The 16,590-nt window shown below is 46.9% G+C and overlaps 1 protein-coding gene across 1 annotated transcript in view; it reads left to right on the top strand.

Moving 5' to 3' along the window:
- The first annotated feature begins 833 nt into the window (after window positions 1-833).
- Window positions 834-16,590, top strand: part of pou2f2a (POU class 2 homeobox 2a) — a 59,570-nt gene continuing 43,813 nt past the window's right edge. Inside the window, exon 1 of the mRNA XM_061092298.1 lies at window positions 834-933. Coding sequence (XP_060948281.1) covers window positions 834-933 — 100 coding nt within the window. The remainder of the gene's footprint in view (window positions 934-16,590) is intronic.

Here is a 16,590-nt window from a genome sequence, read left to right as displayed (position 1 = left end):
GAGCGAGAGAGAGAGAGGGAGAGAGAGAGAGAGAGAGAGAGAGGGAGGAGCGAGTCGGACAGGAGGAGCGTGCGTGGAGGAGACGTGCACTTTACTATCTGGTTTATTATTTCCATCTTTTTTACCATATCAATCCTTTTGCGTGCTGTGTATTTCTCGCAGCAAATATTTACCGGAACCAAAAATTAAATTATAGAGCTAGAAAGAACAGAAGCAACAGATTCATCCCGAGGAGGATCCACCCGGTGCTCAGTGAGTGTTTGAGACTTTTCATGTCATTGCAGGAGGAGAAATCTGTCTTTTCCAAACCTGAACCAAAGCGGAGCGGAGGAGGAGGAGGAGAAGGAGGAGAAGGAGGAGGAAGAGGAGGAGGAAGAGGAGAGGAGAGGCGGAGAACGATCTTTACGCACAGCCTCCTGGACCCGGAGGAGGAGGAGAAGACTACTCGCGTCCTGGTTCCATCCCGAGAGGAGCAGATCCACATGCTGCCATGAAGACACATCCCGTCCATTGTCCAGGCACCTGCATGGAGTAACCCCCCCATAGCTTTATCTCCCCCCCCCCGGACTGGTTTACTCCCATCAGGACCACCACCACCACGACCACCATCTGTCCCCCCAGAGACATGGAGCTGTGAGTCCGGGAAGAGAGCTCCATCCCCGGGAAGAGGAAAGACCAAAATCCACCTGGAAGAAGAAGCCCCAGAGAGAGAGAGAGAGAGAGAGAGAGACCACCAAGCACGGATACGAGAGAGAAAGGAAAGTGAGACTAAAATAAACAAAAACACCGACGACCCCCAGCAGGTGGACAGACCCCCAGGTGGACAGAGGACCATGTTTGTCCCCCTGCCGGTCCCCTTCGTCTTTCAGAGAACAGCGTCCGACTTCAGCGCCTGGAGACTCAAGTCCTCGCTGGCTCCACGGTCCAGCCCCGGTGAGTGCCCCCCCCACTGCCGCCGTGCACACACACACACACACACACAACCGAACCCTGGGTCATCAGCTGCAGCTTCATCCCTCCACCTCATTTCAAACATTTACTAGATTTAATCAAAATTATTCACCTTTTTTTTTAAATAACAGAATTTCTTTTTTTTAAATTTGAATTTCACTAGAATAAAAGTGAAAGAATTTCTACTTTCTCATATTTAAAGAAGCAATTTGACAAGTTTGAATTGTAATATTCTGCTAAATTAAAGTTATTTAACATCTCAAAGAGCTTTGTAATGTAAGAGGTGTAATTTCAAAATAAAACATAAATATAATTCAAGGACTTGAGATATTTTCACCTGCTTGTGGACAATTTATAATCAACCTGTTTTATGAATGAGTGATTTTCCTTCTTCTGCAAGTGACTCTGAATTCACTCAGTTGTTTAATTCATTCAAAAGAGAATTTGAATGTTAAATATCTCTATGGCTCACCTACTTTTTATTGCTAAAATAAAGCAGAGTTTAATACTTACTTGCGTATGAATCCATAATGTGACCCAGAGAATCGGGTGCATGAATATCCTCCTCATTAGCATCCATCACCGTCTCTCAGAGGCGCCACGCTCTCCTCATCTTTCCCTCTTTCATTCATGGCCATCCGTCTCCACCTCCGTCCCATCCGTCTCTCTCTCCCGTCTCCTCTCCCGTCTCCTCTCCCGTCTCCTGGCTCCTCTCTTCTTCTTCACTCTTCCTCGGCCGGGTTAGGGAGGAATGTTCATTGTCATCTATCGATCAGAGAGTTATTGATCTGCGGCTGAGGCCACGTCGGGATGAGCAGGAAAAACTTTGGCTCAGGAGAGAGAAGAGAAGGAAGAGAGGAAGAGATGAATCCTGCCAGATTGAGATTTAAACGCTATAATAAAGACCCTCAGGTTTATCATTCCTAATAAAGGAATTATTATCTTAATGCTGATTATTGGTTATAATCCCAGAGGAGACCTTATCATGTCTTAAGCAACTCTTTAATTCCTAATAATCGCTGTGACTCGCTCAATCAGATCAATATGTTTCATCCTTCTCTCATCCCAGTGTTACCAGTGTTACCAGTATAATATTGCATCACTTCTCTGCTGTTTGTGCAGTTTAATATCAACACATTTATTAAAGGAGGCATTAAAGAGTGGAAATGAATTTGTTGGATGTTATAGATGTGTGTGATCACATTATATAAAAGAGCTATGGCACATATCAGGAATTGTTTTGTGTGTTTTCCTGGTGATCTGCCAGGGGTCAAAGGTCACCTGTTTTTAATCCACCCGTCTTCCCAACTGTGGACGTTTTTCTTCACCTCTTTTCTAAACTTTGCAACCTGCTGGTCGGCGTTTTCCATGTGAACATTGTGTGTGTGTGTGTGTGTGTGTGTGTGTGTGTGTGTGTGTGTGTGTGTGTGTGTGTGTGTGTGTGTGTGTGTGTGTGTGTGTGTGTGTGTGTGTGTGTGTGTGTGTGTGTGTGTGTGTGTGTGCTGGAGTGTGTGCACATATCTGAGTGGCTCCATCCCCTATACCCCCTTAATCCATCCAGGCGGAAATTTGAAATGACAGATGAAACAGGGGGGTTGGTGGTAGGGTCGGTTTGTATGCCGAGCCGAGCCGAGCCGTGCCGAGCCAAGCCGAGCCGTGCCGAGCCAGGCCGGGGGAATCCAGGCTATCACCTTAAGTAGGTGTCAGGAGGAGAGAAACGATCCAGGTTTTAATGAAGCCGCTTCTGACAGGCGACATATAACCACTGGAGGGGGGGGCGGGGGGAGGCGGTCAATTTCCCTGTTGGTCCTTTAAGAAATTAAAGTAAAAAGAACGAGTGAGTGAGCGAGTGAATAAATGAATAATAAGGGAAGGAGGAGGTTAAAGTATCAGTTCGGTGAATTAACAGGTGAAAGTAAATTGAATGAAAAAACGGACGAGTGCATTAATGATGAAACGTGTATGAATAAAACATGGCTCCGCCCATTTGAATAAGAGTGTTTAATGCAAAGAGGAGGAACAAGTGGAAACGATTTAGCAAACGAGTGAGGGAGTGAAGGAGACGAGTGAGGGAGTGAAGGAGACGAGTGAGTGAAGGAGACGAGTGGGTGAAGAAGGAGACGAGTGGGTGAAGGAGACGAGTGGGTGAAGGAGACGAAAGGGTCTCTTCTTTATTTAACGTGTTGCTGTGATAAGCAGCCGATACACACGAGAGGAATAAAGAGCGTATAAACAGGAGAGCCCCCCCCCCGTCTCTGTTTCCTTCCTCTTTTCTCCGACTTTCATCCTTAATCTCTGGAGAGAAAGAAACACACAATCCTCTGTTTCCTCTTCTCCCTCTCTCTTGTTTCTGTGAAGTGTTCACTTGACACGAAAAAGCCTTTTCAATAAAATGCAAACTCCCTCTTTCTCTGTCTCCCTCTCTGTCTCTGTCTGTCTCTCTGTCTCCCTTTCTGTCTCTCCGTCTCCCTCTCTCCCTCTCTCCCTGTCTGTCTCCCTGTCTCTCTCTATGTCTCCCTCTCCGTCTCTCTCTCCCTCTCCCTCTCTCTGTCTCTCTCTCCCTCTCTGTCTCCCTCTCTGTCCCTCTCCGTCTCTCCGTCTCCCTCTCTCCCTCTCTCCCTCTCTCCCTCTCTCCCTCTCTCCCTCTCTCCCTCTCTCCCTCTCTCCCTCTCTCCCTCTCTCCCTCTTTCCCTGTCTGTCTCCGTCTCTGTCTCTCTCCCTGTCTGTCTCCCTGTCTCTCTCTCTGTCTCCCTCTCTGTCTCTCTCTCTCTCTCCCTGTCTCCCTCTCTGTCTCCCTGTCTCTCTCTCTGTCTCCCTCCCTGTCTCTCTCCCTGTCTCTCTCTCTGTCTCCCTCTTCGTCTCCCTCCCTGTCTCCCTGTCTGTCTCTCTGTCTCCCTCTCTCTCTGTCTCTCTGTCTCCCTCCTCTCTCTCTCTCTCTCTCTCTCTCTCTCTCTCTCTCTCTCTCTCTCTCTCTCTCTCTCTCTCTCTCTCTGTCTCCCTGTCTGTCTCCCTCTCTGTCTCTCCCTCTCTGTCTCCCTCTCTCCCTCCCTACGGACAGGCAGCTTGTAGAATTGGATTTGCCCTGTGTGGTTTGGCCCCATAAGCCACTTTAGCTAAGTCTGTTACCCACAATTCTCTGCCTGTGTCTGATCTGCGCCTTTGACCGAGGTGTGCATGTGTGCGTCTGTACGATTCCCTGCACCTGTGTGTGTCTGTGTGTGTGTCTGTGTGTGTCTGTGTGTGTGTCTGTGTGTGTCAGAAGTCTCAGACGAGCTGAGCGAGGGTCAGTGGAGAAGCAGAGAGAGAGAGAGAGAGAGAGAGAGAGAGAGAGCGACGTGCTAAACAGCCGACGCCAGCAGACAGTGGATCTGCACCGGATCTGAACTCGGAGCTTATGGTGTTTTTTTGTCGGCTGGACTCTTTAACACCACAGTGTGAGACTGCTGGCCTCAGCTCAGCCTCACTGACGCTCCGAGAAACGATAACAACTCATTTCTTTGCACGTTTTTCATGTAATTGCTTTAATGATAAATCTCTGTGAGGCTGGTGAACTGTCCCGGACTCACCAGCTGCCAACAGGAAACAGTCTCTCTATTACTACACATGAACCATTATTCAGTTATTATCAGTATTATATCAGTATCTGCATGAAAGGAAAAACCTTGATTCATCAGCTCTTGACACTCGTCCCCCCCCCGAGCTGCTGAGTGAACAGACCTGAGATCAGTGAGTAGATTCCTGAGGTCACGAAACCCACAGAAAAACCCGTCGGCTTTTCAACCTCGAGTTCTTTCGGTGACTGAACGCTGTGAAGTGGTCGAGCTAAAGACTTCACAGCTGCAGAATCAAGCCTGTGCTTTGTTTAGGAAACATTAATGACATCATATATCTTTGATGATATTCTGTTTTTGTATTTTTAATTTCTTTGTGTCCACACTGAACCGGAGAAAGTGGATCAAACATCATTTCCCAGTCGTCTCCTCTTTGTCCATCCTTGAATTATCTGGTGTTAATACACTGGTTCCTGGACCGACTGGTTCCTGGACCGACTGGGGTCTGGACCGACTGGTTTCTGGACTCACTGGTTTCTGGACCGACTGGTTTCTGGACCGACTGGTTTTCTGGACTGACTGGTTCAACTGGTTTCTGGACTGACTGGTTTCTGGCCCGACTGGTTTCTGGACCGACTGGTTCCTGGACCGACTGGGGTCTGGACCGACTGGTTTCTGGACTCACTGGTTTCTGGACCGACTGGTTTCTGGACCGACTGGTTTTCTGGACTGACTGGTTCAACTGGTTTCTGGACTGACTGGTTCAACTGGTTTCTGGACTGACTGGTTCCTGGGCCGACTAGTTTCTGGACCGACTGGTTCCTGGACCGACTGGTTCCTGGACCGACTGGTTTCTGGACAGACTGCTTTCTGGACCGACTTGTTCCTGGACCCACTGGTTTCTGGACCGAATGGTTCCTGGACCGACTGGTTTCTGGACCGACTGGTTTCTGGACCGACTGGTTTCTGGACCGACTGGTTTCTGGACCGACTGGTTTCTGGACTGACTGGTTTCTCCGGAGCAAGTGGATAAAACATAATTTCCCAGTCGTCTCCCCTTTGTCCATCTCCCCCTTGAATTCTCTGGTGTTAACACACTTGTTTCTGGTTTCTGGACCGACTGGTTCCCTGACCGACTGGTTTCTCCTTCACTCTCGGTGTCAGATCTTCACCAACAGAGACTCAAGCAGCTTCTCCTTAGCGGCGCTCAGAGATCTGACCAGCCGGGGGGGCGGAGTAGAGGGACCTGTAGCCGCCGCCCCCCCGGTCCCGGCTCTCCACCACAACAAAGGAAATCTAAATGCTCCTTCATTTTATGTACAGTGCAGTAAAATCCTCCGGGGCCGGTGTGGCCCACATAGAGCTGAGAGCTGCCAGACTCCAGAGAGACGGCACGAGTCTGGTGGAGGAGATGGTTTATTTATGTCGGTTTCTTCCAAGACGCCTCTCATCCTCTCAGGTCAAACCTGTTTGTTCTGCTATCGGCTTCTCTGGTCTGTTTACTGGTGAACACGCTCGTAAAAACATTAGTGAACGATGTGAAGTCACGAGGCTTCACGCACACACAGCGAGTTCCCTGAAGAAGATATAAGATATTTAATTTAGGTGATATTAAAAATACAACAAACACAACAAGCAGGAAAAGCAACACAAAGAAGGTTTTGTATGAGGTTGAATCCGAGTCTCATTCTGTCCACTTTTGATTCTGTTCTATTGTTTAACAGAGCAGAGAAACTTTTTTATTGCAGTTCAAAGCACAGACCTTTAGCTCACACACACAGACACACACAGACACACACACAGACACACACACAGACACACACAGACACACACACAAAGAGCTCCGTGCTGCTCGATAACTACCTCCACTCACACCCAGGATCTTCACCTCGTGGTGCCCAGAACCGGGCCCAAGCAAAGGCCCCTGTGCCTGGATTAATTGGCTCAGTGTGTGTGTGAGTGTGTGTGTGTGTGTTTGTGCAAGGCAAAGAATTTGTGTTCAGGTTGGGTTCAGCCTGTCTTTGTGTGTCTGTGGTTGTGTCGCGGTGAATGCAGCAGGTTTGTGTGTTTTTGAATGAGCAGGTCAGAAAGAATCTGTGAGAGGGAGAAGGAATCTGAACTATGTCTGTGTGTGTGTGTCTGTGTGAGTGTGTGTGCAGTTGTTTGGGTGTATGAAGAGAGAATTTTCCTTTTTGCATGTGTGTGTGTCTGTGTGTGTGTGAGCCCAGGCCGGGTGTGGGGGGGGGTGGCGGGGGTGTAAGCGAGCCAGCAGAAAGGTAGACGATTCAATAATTGCACGTTGAGGTCGGTTATGGATCCAAACCGGCATGTGTGGTTTATCTGAAACCACGAGCAGCTCATAGCCACCCATTGTGTGAGTGGTTTTAACCTTCCACCGCTATCGATCCGCCGCCATTGACTACCCCCCCGCCGCCATGTGTGTGTGTTTAAGTGTGCGCATGAGAATTTGTGGTTCCAACGTGAGCGTGGGTGGACGAGGTGTGTGTGTGTGAATGTGTGTGGACATGAAAGATCGCGGTGAATGTGGAGGAATGTGAGAATGTGTGCATGTAAAGACACCTGCTTGTGTGTGTGTGTGTCTGTGTGTGTGTGTGTGTGTGTATGGATCAGATTTTAAAAGGGGCAGTGTGTTGCTGAGTCTCGGTGTTAACGTGATTGCGAATGACAAAGCGTCCAGGCAGGTTTGTTAGCTCCATAATGGGGAATCAATAGACACAACACAGATGTCAATACAACATGCTTTATTGCGTTAAGCTGCCTCACCCCCACCGGTCGGCCCTGCGCACACTCACACACACACACACACATACACACACACACACACACACACACACAAACTCTTTCTGTTCTCGTTGTTTGAAACATGTGTATTTAAAATATGTTCAGACCATAAACATACACACTGACACACTGTTAAACCAGTTTGTAATTACGGTTTGTCGCTGTCTTTACACACAAACACACAAACACACACACCTGTAGTGTCTTTTGTGTAGCTCACCTTCACATGTACATGTACAGTCAGTGGACAGGTTTCATCTTCGCTGTTTTGTTGTTTTTTTTACTACACTTCCCTTGATCCAGTGTGAAACCTCACATTTCATGTTGTGTATTTCTCCTTGTGCTCAAGGGATTGTGTGTTTAACTTTATTTTATTACAACTTATTACATTAGCAAGGAAATTAAACATTTCTTTCAAATAAATGAATCATAAAACGTCAAAGAATTCCAATAGTTTGAGACTTTATTTATTTCATTTGTTCAGATAAATAACGAAAAGGTTTTCCAGCTGACTTCACACACACATACTACACACTTCCTTCATATGTGTACAAACCTTTGTCTGCAGCAGTTAACACACACACACACACACACACACACACACACACACACACACACACACACACACACACACACTGTTGATCTTTATTGCACACAGATGAAAGGAATGGTTTCGCACCATGACTCCTCCTGCTGTGCCGACATGAAACAAAAACCTTCCCACGCGCTCGTGTTGGACCAGATGTGTTACCGTAGAAACATTCAGAGGCCATCAGACACACACACATAGAGGGAATCAAGGTAAACACTGTCCCCCTCCACACACACACACACACACACACACACACACACACACACACACCATTGGACAGGCGTCTTGCTCCTGTGCTCTTGATGGTCACAGAGACCATTAAGGGCTCAATTGGCTGCACTCAGGCTATATTTGACTGCCCTGTGTGTCTCGCTGTCTTTGGGTATGTAATCGACAATCATATGTAAGTGTGTGTGTGTGTGTGTGTGTGTGTGTGTGTGTCTGTGGGTTTGTTTCCTACACGTCTGTGCATGTAAACACGAGAAGAGTACCTCCCGTGTACTTACCAGGTACTTCTATCTGGTGTGTGTGTGTTTCCCTGATGGCTTGAGTCATTACTTGCATGTGTGTGTCTGTGTGTGTCTGTGTGTGTGTGTATGTGTGTATATACAGGCCAGTGTCCATTTTGCGCCCCCGCTAAACAATGACTCCTGGACGCAGCAGGGACCTTTTCTGGTTTAACACCGATGCACAGCTCTGATCGAATGCACTCAACGTGCGCCGGCCTTTGTCCGACAAGGTGTCCGTCAATAGGCTCTCACACAAACACACAAAAAACACACACACACACACACACACAAACACACAAACACCATAAAGAACCGTGTGCCTATTCATTCGTCTCATATGGCTCACTTTCCTCCTCTCCGTCTTCTTTCCTCTCTCTCCATCTCGATAAGTCACCTCCACCGGGCGGCTGTTTGGGGAGGTGGAGAGAGAGAGGGAGAGAGAGAGAGAGAGAGAGAGAGAGAGAGAGAGAGAGAGAGAGGCCCGCAGGCTGTTTAACTAATTAGCGGCTGGTCTGAGGTCAGGGCCGGTGGTCACCTGCTAATTAAGCAGAATAATAGGGTGTCACAGGAGCCACTGGTGTGTGTAAGTGTGTGTAAGTGTGTGTAAGTGTGTGTGTGTGTGTGTAAGTGTGGGTGTGTGGTTGTTGAACTTGTGACTTTTGTGTCTTTGCTCTTATTAGCACTTACATTGCCTCTTGAGTTAATTCTGAAACACTTTCAAAAAGTGAAAGTTCCTCAAACCAAAGGAAAGAAATTTGTGTGTTTGAGAAGTTGCTTCCTCGACCCGACGTCACTTCGAAATTAAAACTCGAGATTTCAAACCCACTGAGTTTCACAGTTATGACTGAAAGGATTTAATAATCGTCTCAGGCCGTTAATCCCAGATCCTGATCAGCAGCAGAGTTTGATCTTTGACCCTTTGACCTCGGACCAGTGTCCATCTCAGGTCCTCACAGGGAAACACTGGATCTGCTTCTGGGTGGAGACACGTCCTCAGGAGATAAATATCGTGATTTAATTTCTTACTCAGTTCCAGAATCGCAGGTATAATCCGAACGCGTGGCATCAAAGGTTGAAGGTCTTCTTCTTCTCTGTGTGTGTAGAAGGTCGTGGATCTTCTTCAGCTCCGAGTTCTTCACTCGTTTGCTCATGTCTGTCAGCGGCTGTCGGGTCACACACAGAAGCGCTCCTCTTTTGTGCGAACCCGAAGGCAGTGATCTTGTTTCCCTTCTTGCATGAATAGAGCGAGCAGGGCTTAAGGTTCCTGTCCTCCTTCACAGGTCTGTGCCATAATGAAGCCAGTGTGTGTCTGTGTGTGTGATCGCACACACAACACATTTGTATGGAGGTGTGAGTCAGTGAGTTCTGATACCAGCTCCGGCTTCTTCATCCAGATTAAACTGACAAAGCTGTGGATAACCAGAACGGTGTGTGTGTGCGTGTGTGTGTGTGTGTGTGTGCGTGTGTGTGTGTGTGCGTGTGTCTCTGTGTGTGTGTGTGTGTGTGTCTCCGTGCTCGAGTACACTTTGCTCTCAGAGTGTGTGCATGTTGATGTGCGGCGCTGTAATGTCATCTCTCCTCTCGCGGCGCCGCAGGGACGTTTCATTCTCGCCAACGTAGTTTGTATCGAACACACAACACACGCAGAGCCAGCGCGTGTGTGTCCTTTGTGCGGCCTTTTTGCATGTCTGCCACTGTGTGTGTGTGTGTGTGTGTGTGTGTGTGCCAACAATGCGTTTCTTCCTGATACATTTAGTTAATAAAGCCAGAGGACAGAAGTCCGATTGGATTCCAGCTCTTTTGTCTCCCTCCTCTCGGCCGGTGGTCAGCGCTGGTTTTGGGGGGAGACGAGGGGAGATTTAGAACCCCCCCCCCACCCCCCCAATTTAATTTAGTGGACAGGAGTTATGGTAATGAACGTGGGGGGGGGGGAAGAGAAGGGGGAGAGGAGAGGAGAGGGGAGGACGGACAGGAAGGTTTTTAGTGAAAAGCATAATATCATGCAGAATGGGTGGGTGGGTCGGGGGTGGCGTGTGTTGGGTTGGTGGGGGGGGGGGTGGGGGTGTGGGGGGGCTGTGTGTATGCACGGAGACAGAAGTAAAGTGACAACAATAGAGGACGAAGAGAGAGAGAGAGAGGGGGGTGGACAGGCGCTGGGTCCGGCCCTTTTTAATAAATCTGAGTGCTCCGGTTAGTGCTTCAATCTGCTATGCTCAAGTAACCCCCCCCCCCCCACACTACACACATTACACACATTGCACACAGACACACTTTCAAACACATACATGCACTCACTCTCATTGTCGCCCACACGTGCTGACGAGCTCCAAGGCTTCAGGAGGAGATTCAGATCCTGCAGGAGAACGTGTAATAAGCTGTAATAATCATCACGATTTAATATTTCTCTTCTCCACGTCTGGCGTGTAAAATAAAGATGGCTGACGTGTCTAAACGGTGCCACCATCCTGTACGATTTTTATTCTTCGAGATAGAGAGACTGGAGGAGGTGATGCAGCAAAGTGAACGTGAACACGTGAAGAAACATCGGAACAACCTGAAACGACAGAAACCATCTTTATAATTGAATGTGAACTCTGCTAAGTCTGCTAACATGGAGGAGATGGGTTGGTTTTCGACCGGTTCTGCCTACAGCCACCAGGGGGCAATCCTGAAACGCAATTTTTTTAAGCACTATCATGTATGTTTTTATCAAGATTTAATATTTGTCTTCGGAGGATCTGGTGCGTTGTCTCCTCGACGTTTGGCGTGTAAAATAAAGATGGCCGACGCATCTAACCGGTGCCACCATCCTGTACGTTTTTTATTCTTCGAGATAGAGAGAGTGGAGGAAGTGATGCAGCAAAGTGAACGTGAACACGTGAAGAAACATCAGAGCAACTTGAAACTACAATAAAGATGGCCGACGTGTTTCCACCTCACAGAACTGAAGCCAAACTGGTGCCACCATCTTGTACGTTTTTTATTCTTCGAGATAGAGAGAGTGGAGAACACGTAAAGAAACATCAGAGCAACAGAAACCATCTTTATCATTTAGTGTGACCTTTGACTCTCTGCTAACATGGAGGAGATGGGCGGTTCTGACCTGTACTGCCACCAGCCACCAGGGGGCAATCCAGACGATTTGGATTCCTTTTTTCTTTAAGCGCTATCATGTCCGTTTTTATAGGTTTTTAAAAGGTCAGATCCTTGACTGTGATTGGTCGATTGCATGTATCAGTAGGGCCTTGATACCGCTGCAGCACAAGATGGCTCCGCCCCTTTCCGCGGATATTTTGGCTTCATTTTCTCTACAGCGGGTTCTTTAAAAACATAAAGATAGATAAATAGATAGATAACTGGAGTGTGATAGCAGGAATCTTTCACCTGGAACATTAACGGTAAACATCGGGTGTCGCTCGGATGGAAAGAGCAAACGGCGTTTTGTACGACGACAATTTTGTGTCAAGGTTAAACAATCACACACAGTTTAAAACTAGAAATTAGTACACAAAGCATTAAGTAATCAAAAGGCACTTCTGGCAAGATTGAGTGTTATAATATGGGAAATATATATTTAAGTTTGTGTTTACAGACGTCAGTATTCACGATTGAAAATCAACAATTACTATATATTATATCTCCTCAATATTAACAGCTATGAACCACTTCAGATTGTCCAACACATTTCCTTGTTCTTTCATTCTCATATTCATACAGACGACATTGGTCTTCAAATATATAACAGGCTATCTACATTTCATTTTAAAATACAATATTATAAAGTTACACCAGATCTGCTCCGGTTCCTCTTCTTCTAGTTGGTTTATTGGTTTGTTGGTTTGTTGGTTTATGGGTTTGTTGGTTTGTTGGTTTATGGGTTTGTGGGTTTGTTGGTTTGTTGGTTTGTTGGTTTATGGGTTTGTTGGTTTGTTGGTTTGTTGGTTTGTTGGTTTATGGGTTTGTTGGTTTATTGGTTTGTTGGTTTGTTGGTTTAATGGTTTATTGGTTTGTTGGTTTGTTGGTTTGTTGGTTTGTTGGTTTGTTGGTTTATTTGTTTGTTGGTTTATTTGTTTGTTGGTTTGTTGGTTTGTTGGTTTGTTGGTTTGTTGGTTTGTTGGTTTGTTGGTTTGTTGGTTTATTGGTTTGTCTCCAGATTTACGCAAAAACTACCAACTCGATTTCCATGAAACTTGGTGGGAGTTTATATTCTTTTCCCCACGTAAGAACCTGTATTTTTTGACGCTGGGATATTGTTGTTATTAAAAAAAACGATAACAACGAGCGGAAACAAAAATATGTTTCAAAGATATCGTTTTTCTGGTTTGTGTGTTTTTCAAAGAAGGGAAGTTGAGGAGTCGTCTCCGTTTTCTCTTCGTGATTTAAATCGTCTTAGTCGGACTGTGGAGTTGTGAGCCCCCCACCCCACCCTCCCTCCCTCTTCCCTCCCTCCCTCCCCTCTTCTCCCCCCCCCCCCCTTAGACCCACTCACTAGCAGTTTTGCACACACAATCCTCTTCACACTCTTATGGCTCCAATCTCTCCCACATACAGTACACACACATTTACTCCATCAGATAAAGGAGAAGAAAAAAAAAACCCTCCTTATTCTTTCTCCTCTTATTTTCCCTCTTCTCCTTATCACTGCCCCCCCTCCTCCCTCCTCCCTTTTTCTTTTTTTTATCCTCTTTTATTATCCTCTGCATTTTTTCCTTCAACAGAGAAAAGCTCAGTCCAGAAATGAAATTAATCTGTTGTACTACACCCCTCCTTTATTCCTCCTTTCTTCTTCCTTTCTTCCTTCCTTTCTTCCTCCTCCTCCCTCCCTCCTCCCTCCTTGTTCCTCCTCCTGCATCTCACTCTCCTCCTCTCTTCTCTCTGTGGGGGGGTATTGGACTCGTCACTTTAACCTCTTCATATTGGATATGAATCTGTTAGCCCGCTCGCCCCTCTCTCTCTCTCTCTCTCTCTCTCTCTCTCTCTCTCTCTCTCTCTCCCTCTCTCTCTAACACTCCCCACCTCAATCCCCACAGTTCAGACGCACACAGGGAAGTGCATGTACACAAATACACACGCACACAAAGCCACTGCTGTCACACCTATTTACACACTTGCATGAATCCACACACACACACACACACACACACACACACACACACACACACACACACACACACACACACACACGAGCAAGGACACACACTGGACTCCCGTGCACTTCATTCCACACGGGTATCTAAACAAATCTTTTGACAAATCTCAATCCTCACACACACACACACACACACCCACACACACACACACACACACACACACACACACACACACACACACACACACACACACAGACACACACACACACAGGTTTCTCCCTCTGCTTCAATCAAAGCCGTTGATATGAATCTGGTTTTCAGCAGCGATACAGCAGTTGTACTTTTTAGCAGCTACACATCTTTCATCAGGACCTGCGCCTGCAAAATGGCTGTTTACATTTACAGCTGTACCCCCTCCCCTCCCCCCGACTCCCCCCTTCCCCCCCGCTTTGATTCCTGCCACTTCCACACAGAGAGACGGGTGAGATATTGCTGGATTTGAGCTCCGGCCTCGGCTGAACCACCCGGGCTTATTAGTGTGGATATGGAATGAATGAGAGAGGCTTCATACTTCATATGTGAAAAAGGGAGGCAGGGAGATGTGGGGCAGGCAGGGAGGGAGGGAGGGAAGGAGGGAGGGTGGGAGGATGTAGGGAGAGAGAAATGTGGGGAGTGAGCCAGCGTCTCCTTAATGGTTTCCCCTAGGGGCGAACTGGTGCAGCCACATCCAGTGGCAGCAGGGAAATGGGACAGGTGAAGATCCTCTCCCTCCTCCTCCTCCTCCTCCTCCTCCTCTCTAAAGACTGGTATGAATATGGTAAACCCGCTGTCCGCTTGGCGCCCTGTGTCGGCGTCCCTCGGGGGTTTGAGAGCTGAGGAGATTCTGCATTTAGGCCCAGCACTCTCCCTCTCTCTCTCTCTCCCTCTCTGCTCTCGGGGGGGTTGATGGGCGAACGAACCCCGGCCTGCACGGCCCAATCCTCCCGTCTATCTCCCCCCCGCAGCAGCAGCGATAGCACACGCCACGCAGCAGCTTTACCACGGTGGCTGGAGCTGCACGGCTATCGCTATCTGGCTGCGTGGCTTCCACACTCACAAACACACACAATCGCACACAAACACACACACACACACACACACAGCTGAGCAGAGCCTCTATTAATGTCAGTGTCTCGCTGACTGAGTGAGGTGCATTTAGCCGGTGTTGGCCCGAGGCAGTGAGGGATCAACGGTGACCATCGTCATGTTCGGTTACACACTCTCCCAACACACACACACACACACACACACACACGGGTTGTGTTGTGCTGCCTGCTCGGCGGCGCCGGGCCTGTCGGGGTCAGGGAACACGGTCGCCATGGCAGCTCATTCACACCGTGTGTCAGTCAGGAGACAAAGTGTTCGGCGTGTTTGCACCTGCGTGGACTTCGTGGTCGAGCCAGGAAACAGGAAGTCAGCTCGAAAACAGGAAGTCAGCTCAGGAAACAGGAAGTCAGCTCGGCCGTTCGGTTATTGTTTGTAATGTGAACTCTGAATAAAGAGTGTCGTATATTCGTTAGATTCGATCATTTTTGTTTGTGTTCAAAACATAACGACAGGCTTACATTTATGATACCTGCCTTCTGGACTCTCAGACATTCTCAGAGAATCCTCCAGTTGTTGACTTTAGAAGTTCTCTGCCTTTTTCAAAATGATCTTTGACCTTTAGGGAATTATCTCTGACCAGCTAAGGGATGGGTGCAGAAGGAAGGTTCTTGACCAGTGTGTTTCCATCTTCAGGTACAAAAACATCTCCTTATTTGGGCAGAAGGCCCTATGTGGGACGGCGTGTTACCTGAACTAACCTCTCTATGTAAATGTGTGTGAGACCACGGCTGGTCAGACTTCACTATTTGGCCTGGGCAGTGGTGGAAAGTAACGAAGTAGAAATACTTTGTTACTGTACTTAAGTAGATTTTTCACATATATGTACTTTACTTTACTCTTACTTCTGATGAGAGCTCCATGTTTATTGATATTTACAGAATGTTTTAGTGGTTATTCTGTGGTTTATTAATTTTCTTGGGCAGACACAAGAGGCACTTGTTTATAGTTGATTCTTTGTTGTCTCTAGAAGTTCAGATGCACTAGGTCTTCACTATTTGAACCTCAGCATCTAGGGAATTGGTAAAATTATACATTATATAAATTATATTCATATTGTTGTTATAATTTTTCAGTCAGTTGAGATAAATCTTGTGGAGAAACATTTTGGGTTGTTTTGTGTCTGTATAGGCCTTCTATAAAAATCACTTTGCATTTTTAATTGTGGTACTTGTACTTTTACTTTTTGATACTTAAGTACATTTCAACACCAGATACTTTTGATACTTAAGTACTTTTAATATGTGCTACTTTAAGACTCATTTTAAGTCTTTTTCTGATGGGGGACTTTTACTTTTACCGAAGTCACTTTCAGGTAAGATATCTGTACTTTTACTCAAGTATGGCTTTCAAGTACTTTGTACACCACTGGGCCTGGATGATTTCTCCGAGTTCTAGAGCTCGTCTTGACCTGTACTTCCTTTGTGTAACAAACATCATTATACTTGTTAGTGGGTCCGTGTTCATTTCCTTCATCATCAACTACTACAATCGACATCTTGGCTGCCCAGAATACACCAGAAGAGTTTAATGGTGGAACGTGAGGTTCAGCTCCAGCACAATGTGGCGTCTCACACTCAAGCTGTGTAATTATATTAACCACAATCCTTTGCTCATTACATCATGATTCCTCCATTAAAGTGATAGATCTCATCCGGCTCCTCGGCAGGTGATTAAGTTTGTCAAGCGATATACGGCCTCTGTGTAAATCTTAATAATCTCGGCTTGTAAAAATTAAACATTTATTAGGGTCAGGCCGGAGGAGTGGTCGGAAAGTTGGAGTCTTGCCCGAGGACACGTGACCCGCGGAGGGAATCGATCCTGTGAACTCTCAGATGAGAACCTGCTGTTAAACCGTGTGAATCCTATTTCTCTTTTGGGTTTGTGTTGGGTTTATGACTTTAATTAATGATTCGTTTAACGACAACCACACCGGCTGATTGTGTAACGAT

Source organism: Limanda limanda, chromosome 19 (assembly GCF_963576545.1).
Source record: "Limanda limanda chromosome 19, fLimLim1.1, whole genome shotgun sequence".
Classification (NCBI taxonomy): Eukaryota; Metazoa; Chordata; class Actinopteri; order Pleuronectiformes; family Pleuronectidae; genus Limanda; species Limanda limanda.
Note: the sequence above shows the minus strand (reverse complement) of the source record. Positions and strands in the feature narration are given on the sequence as shown.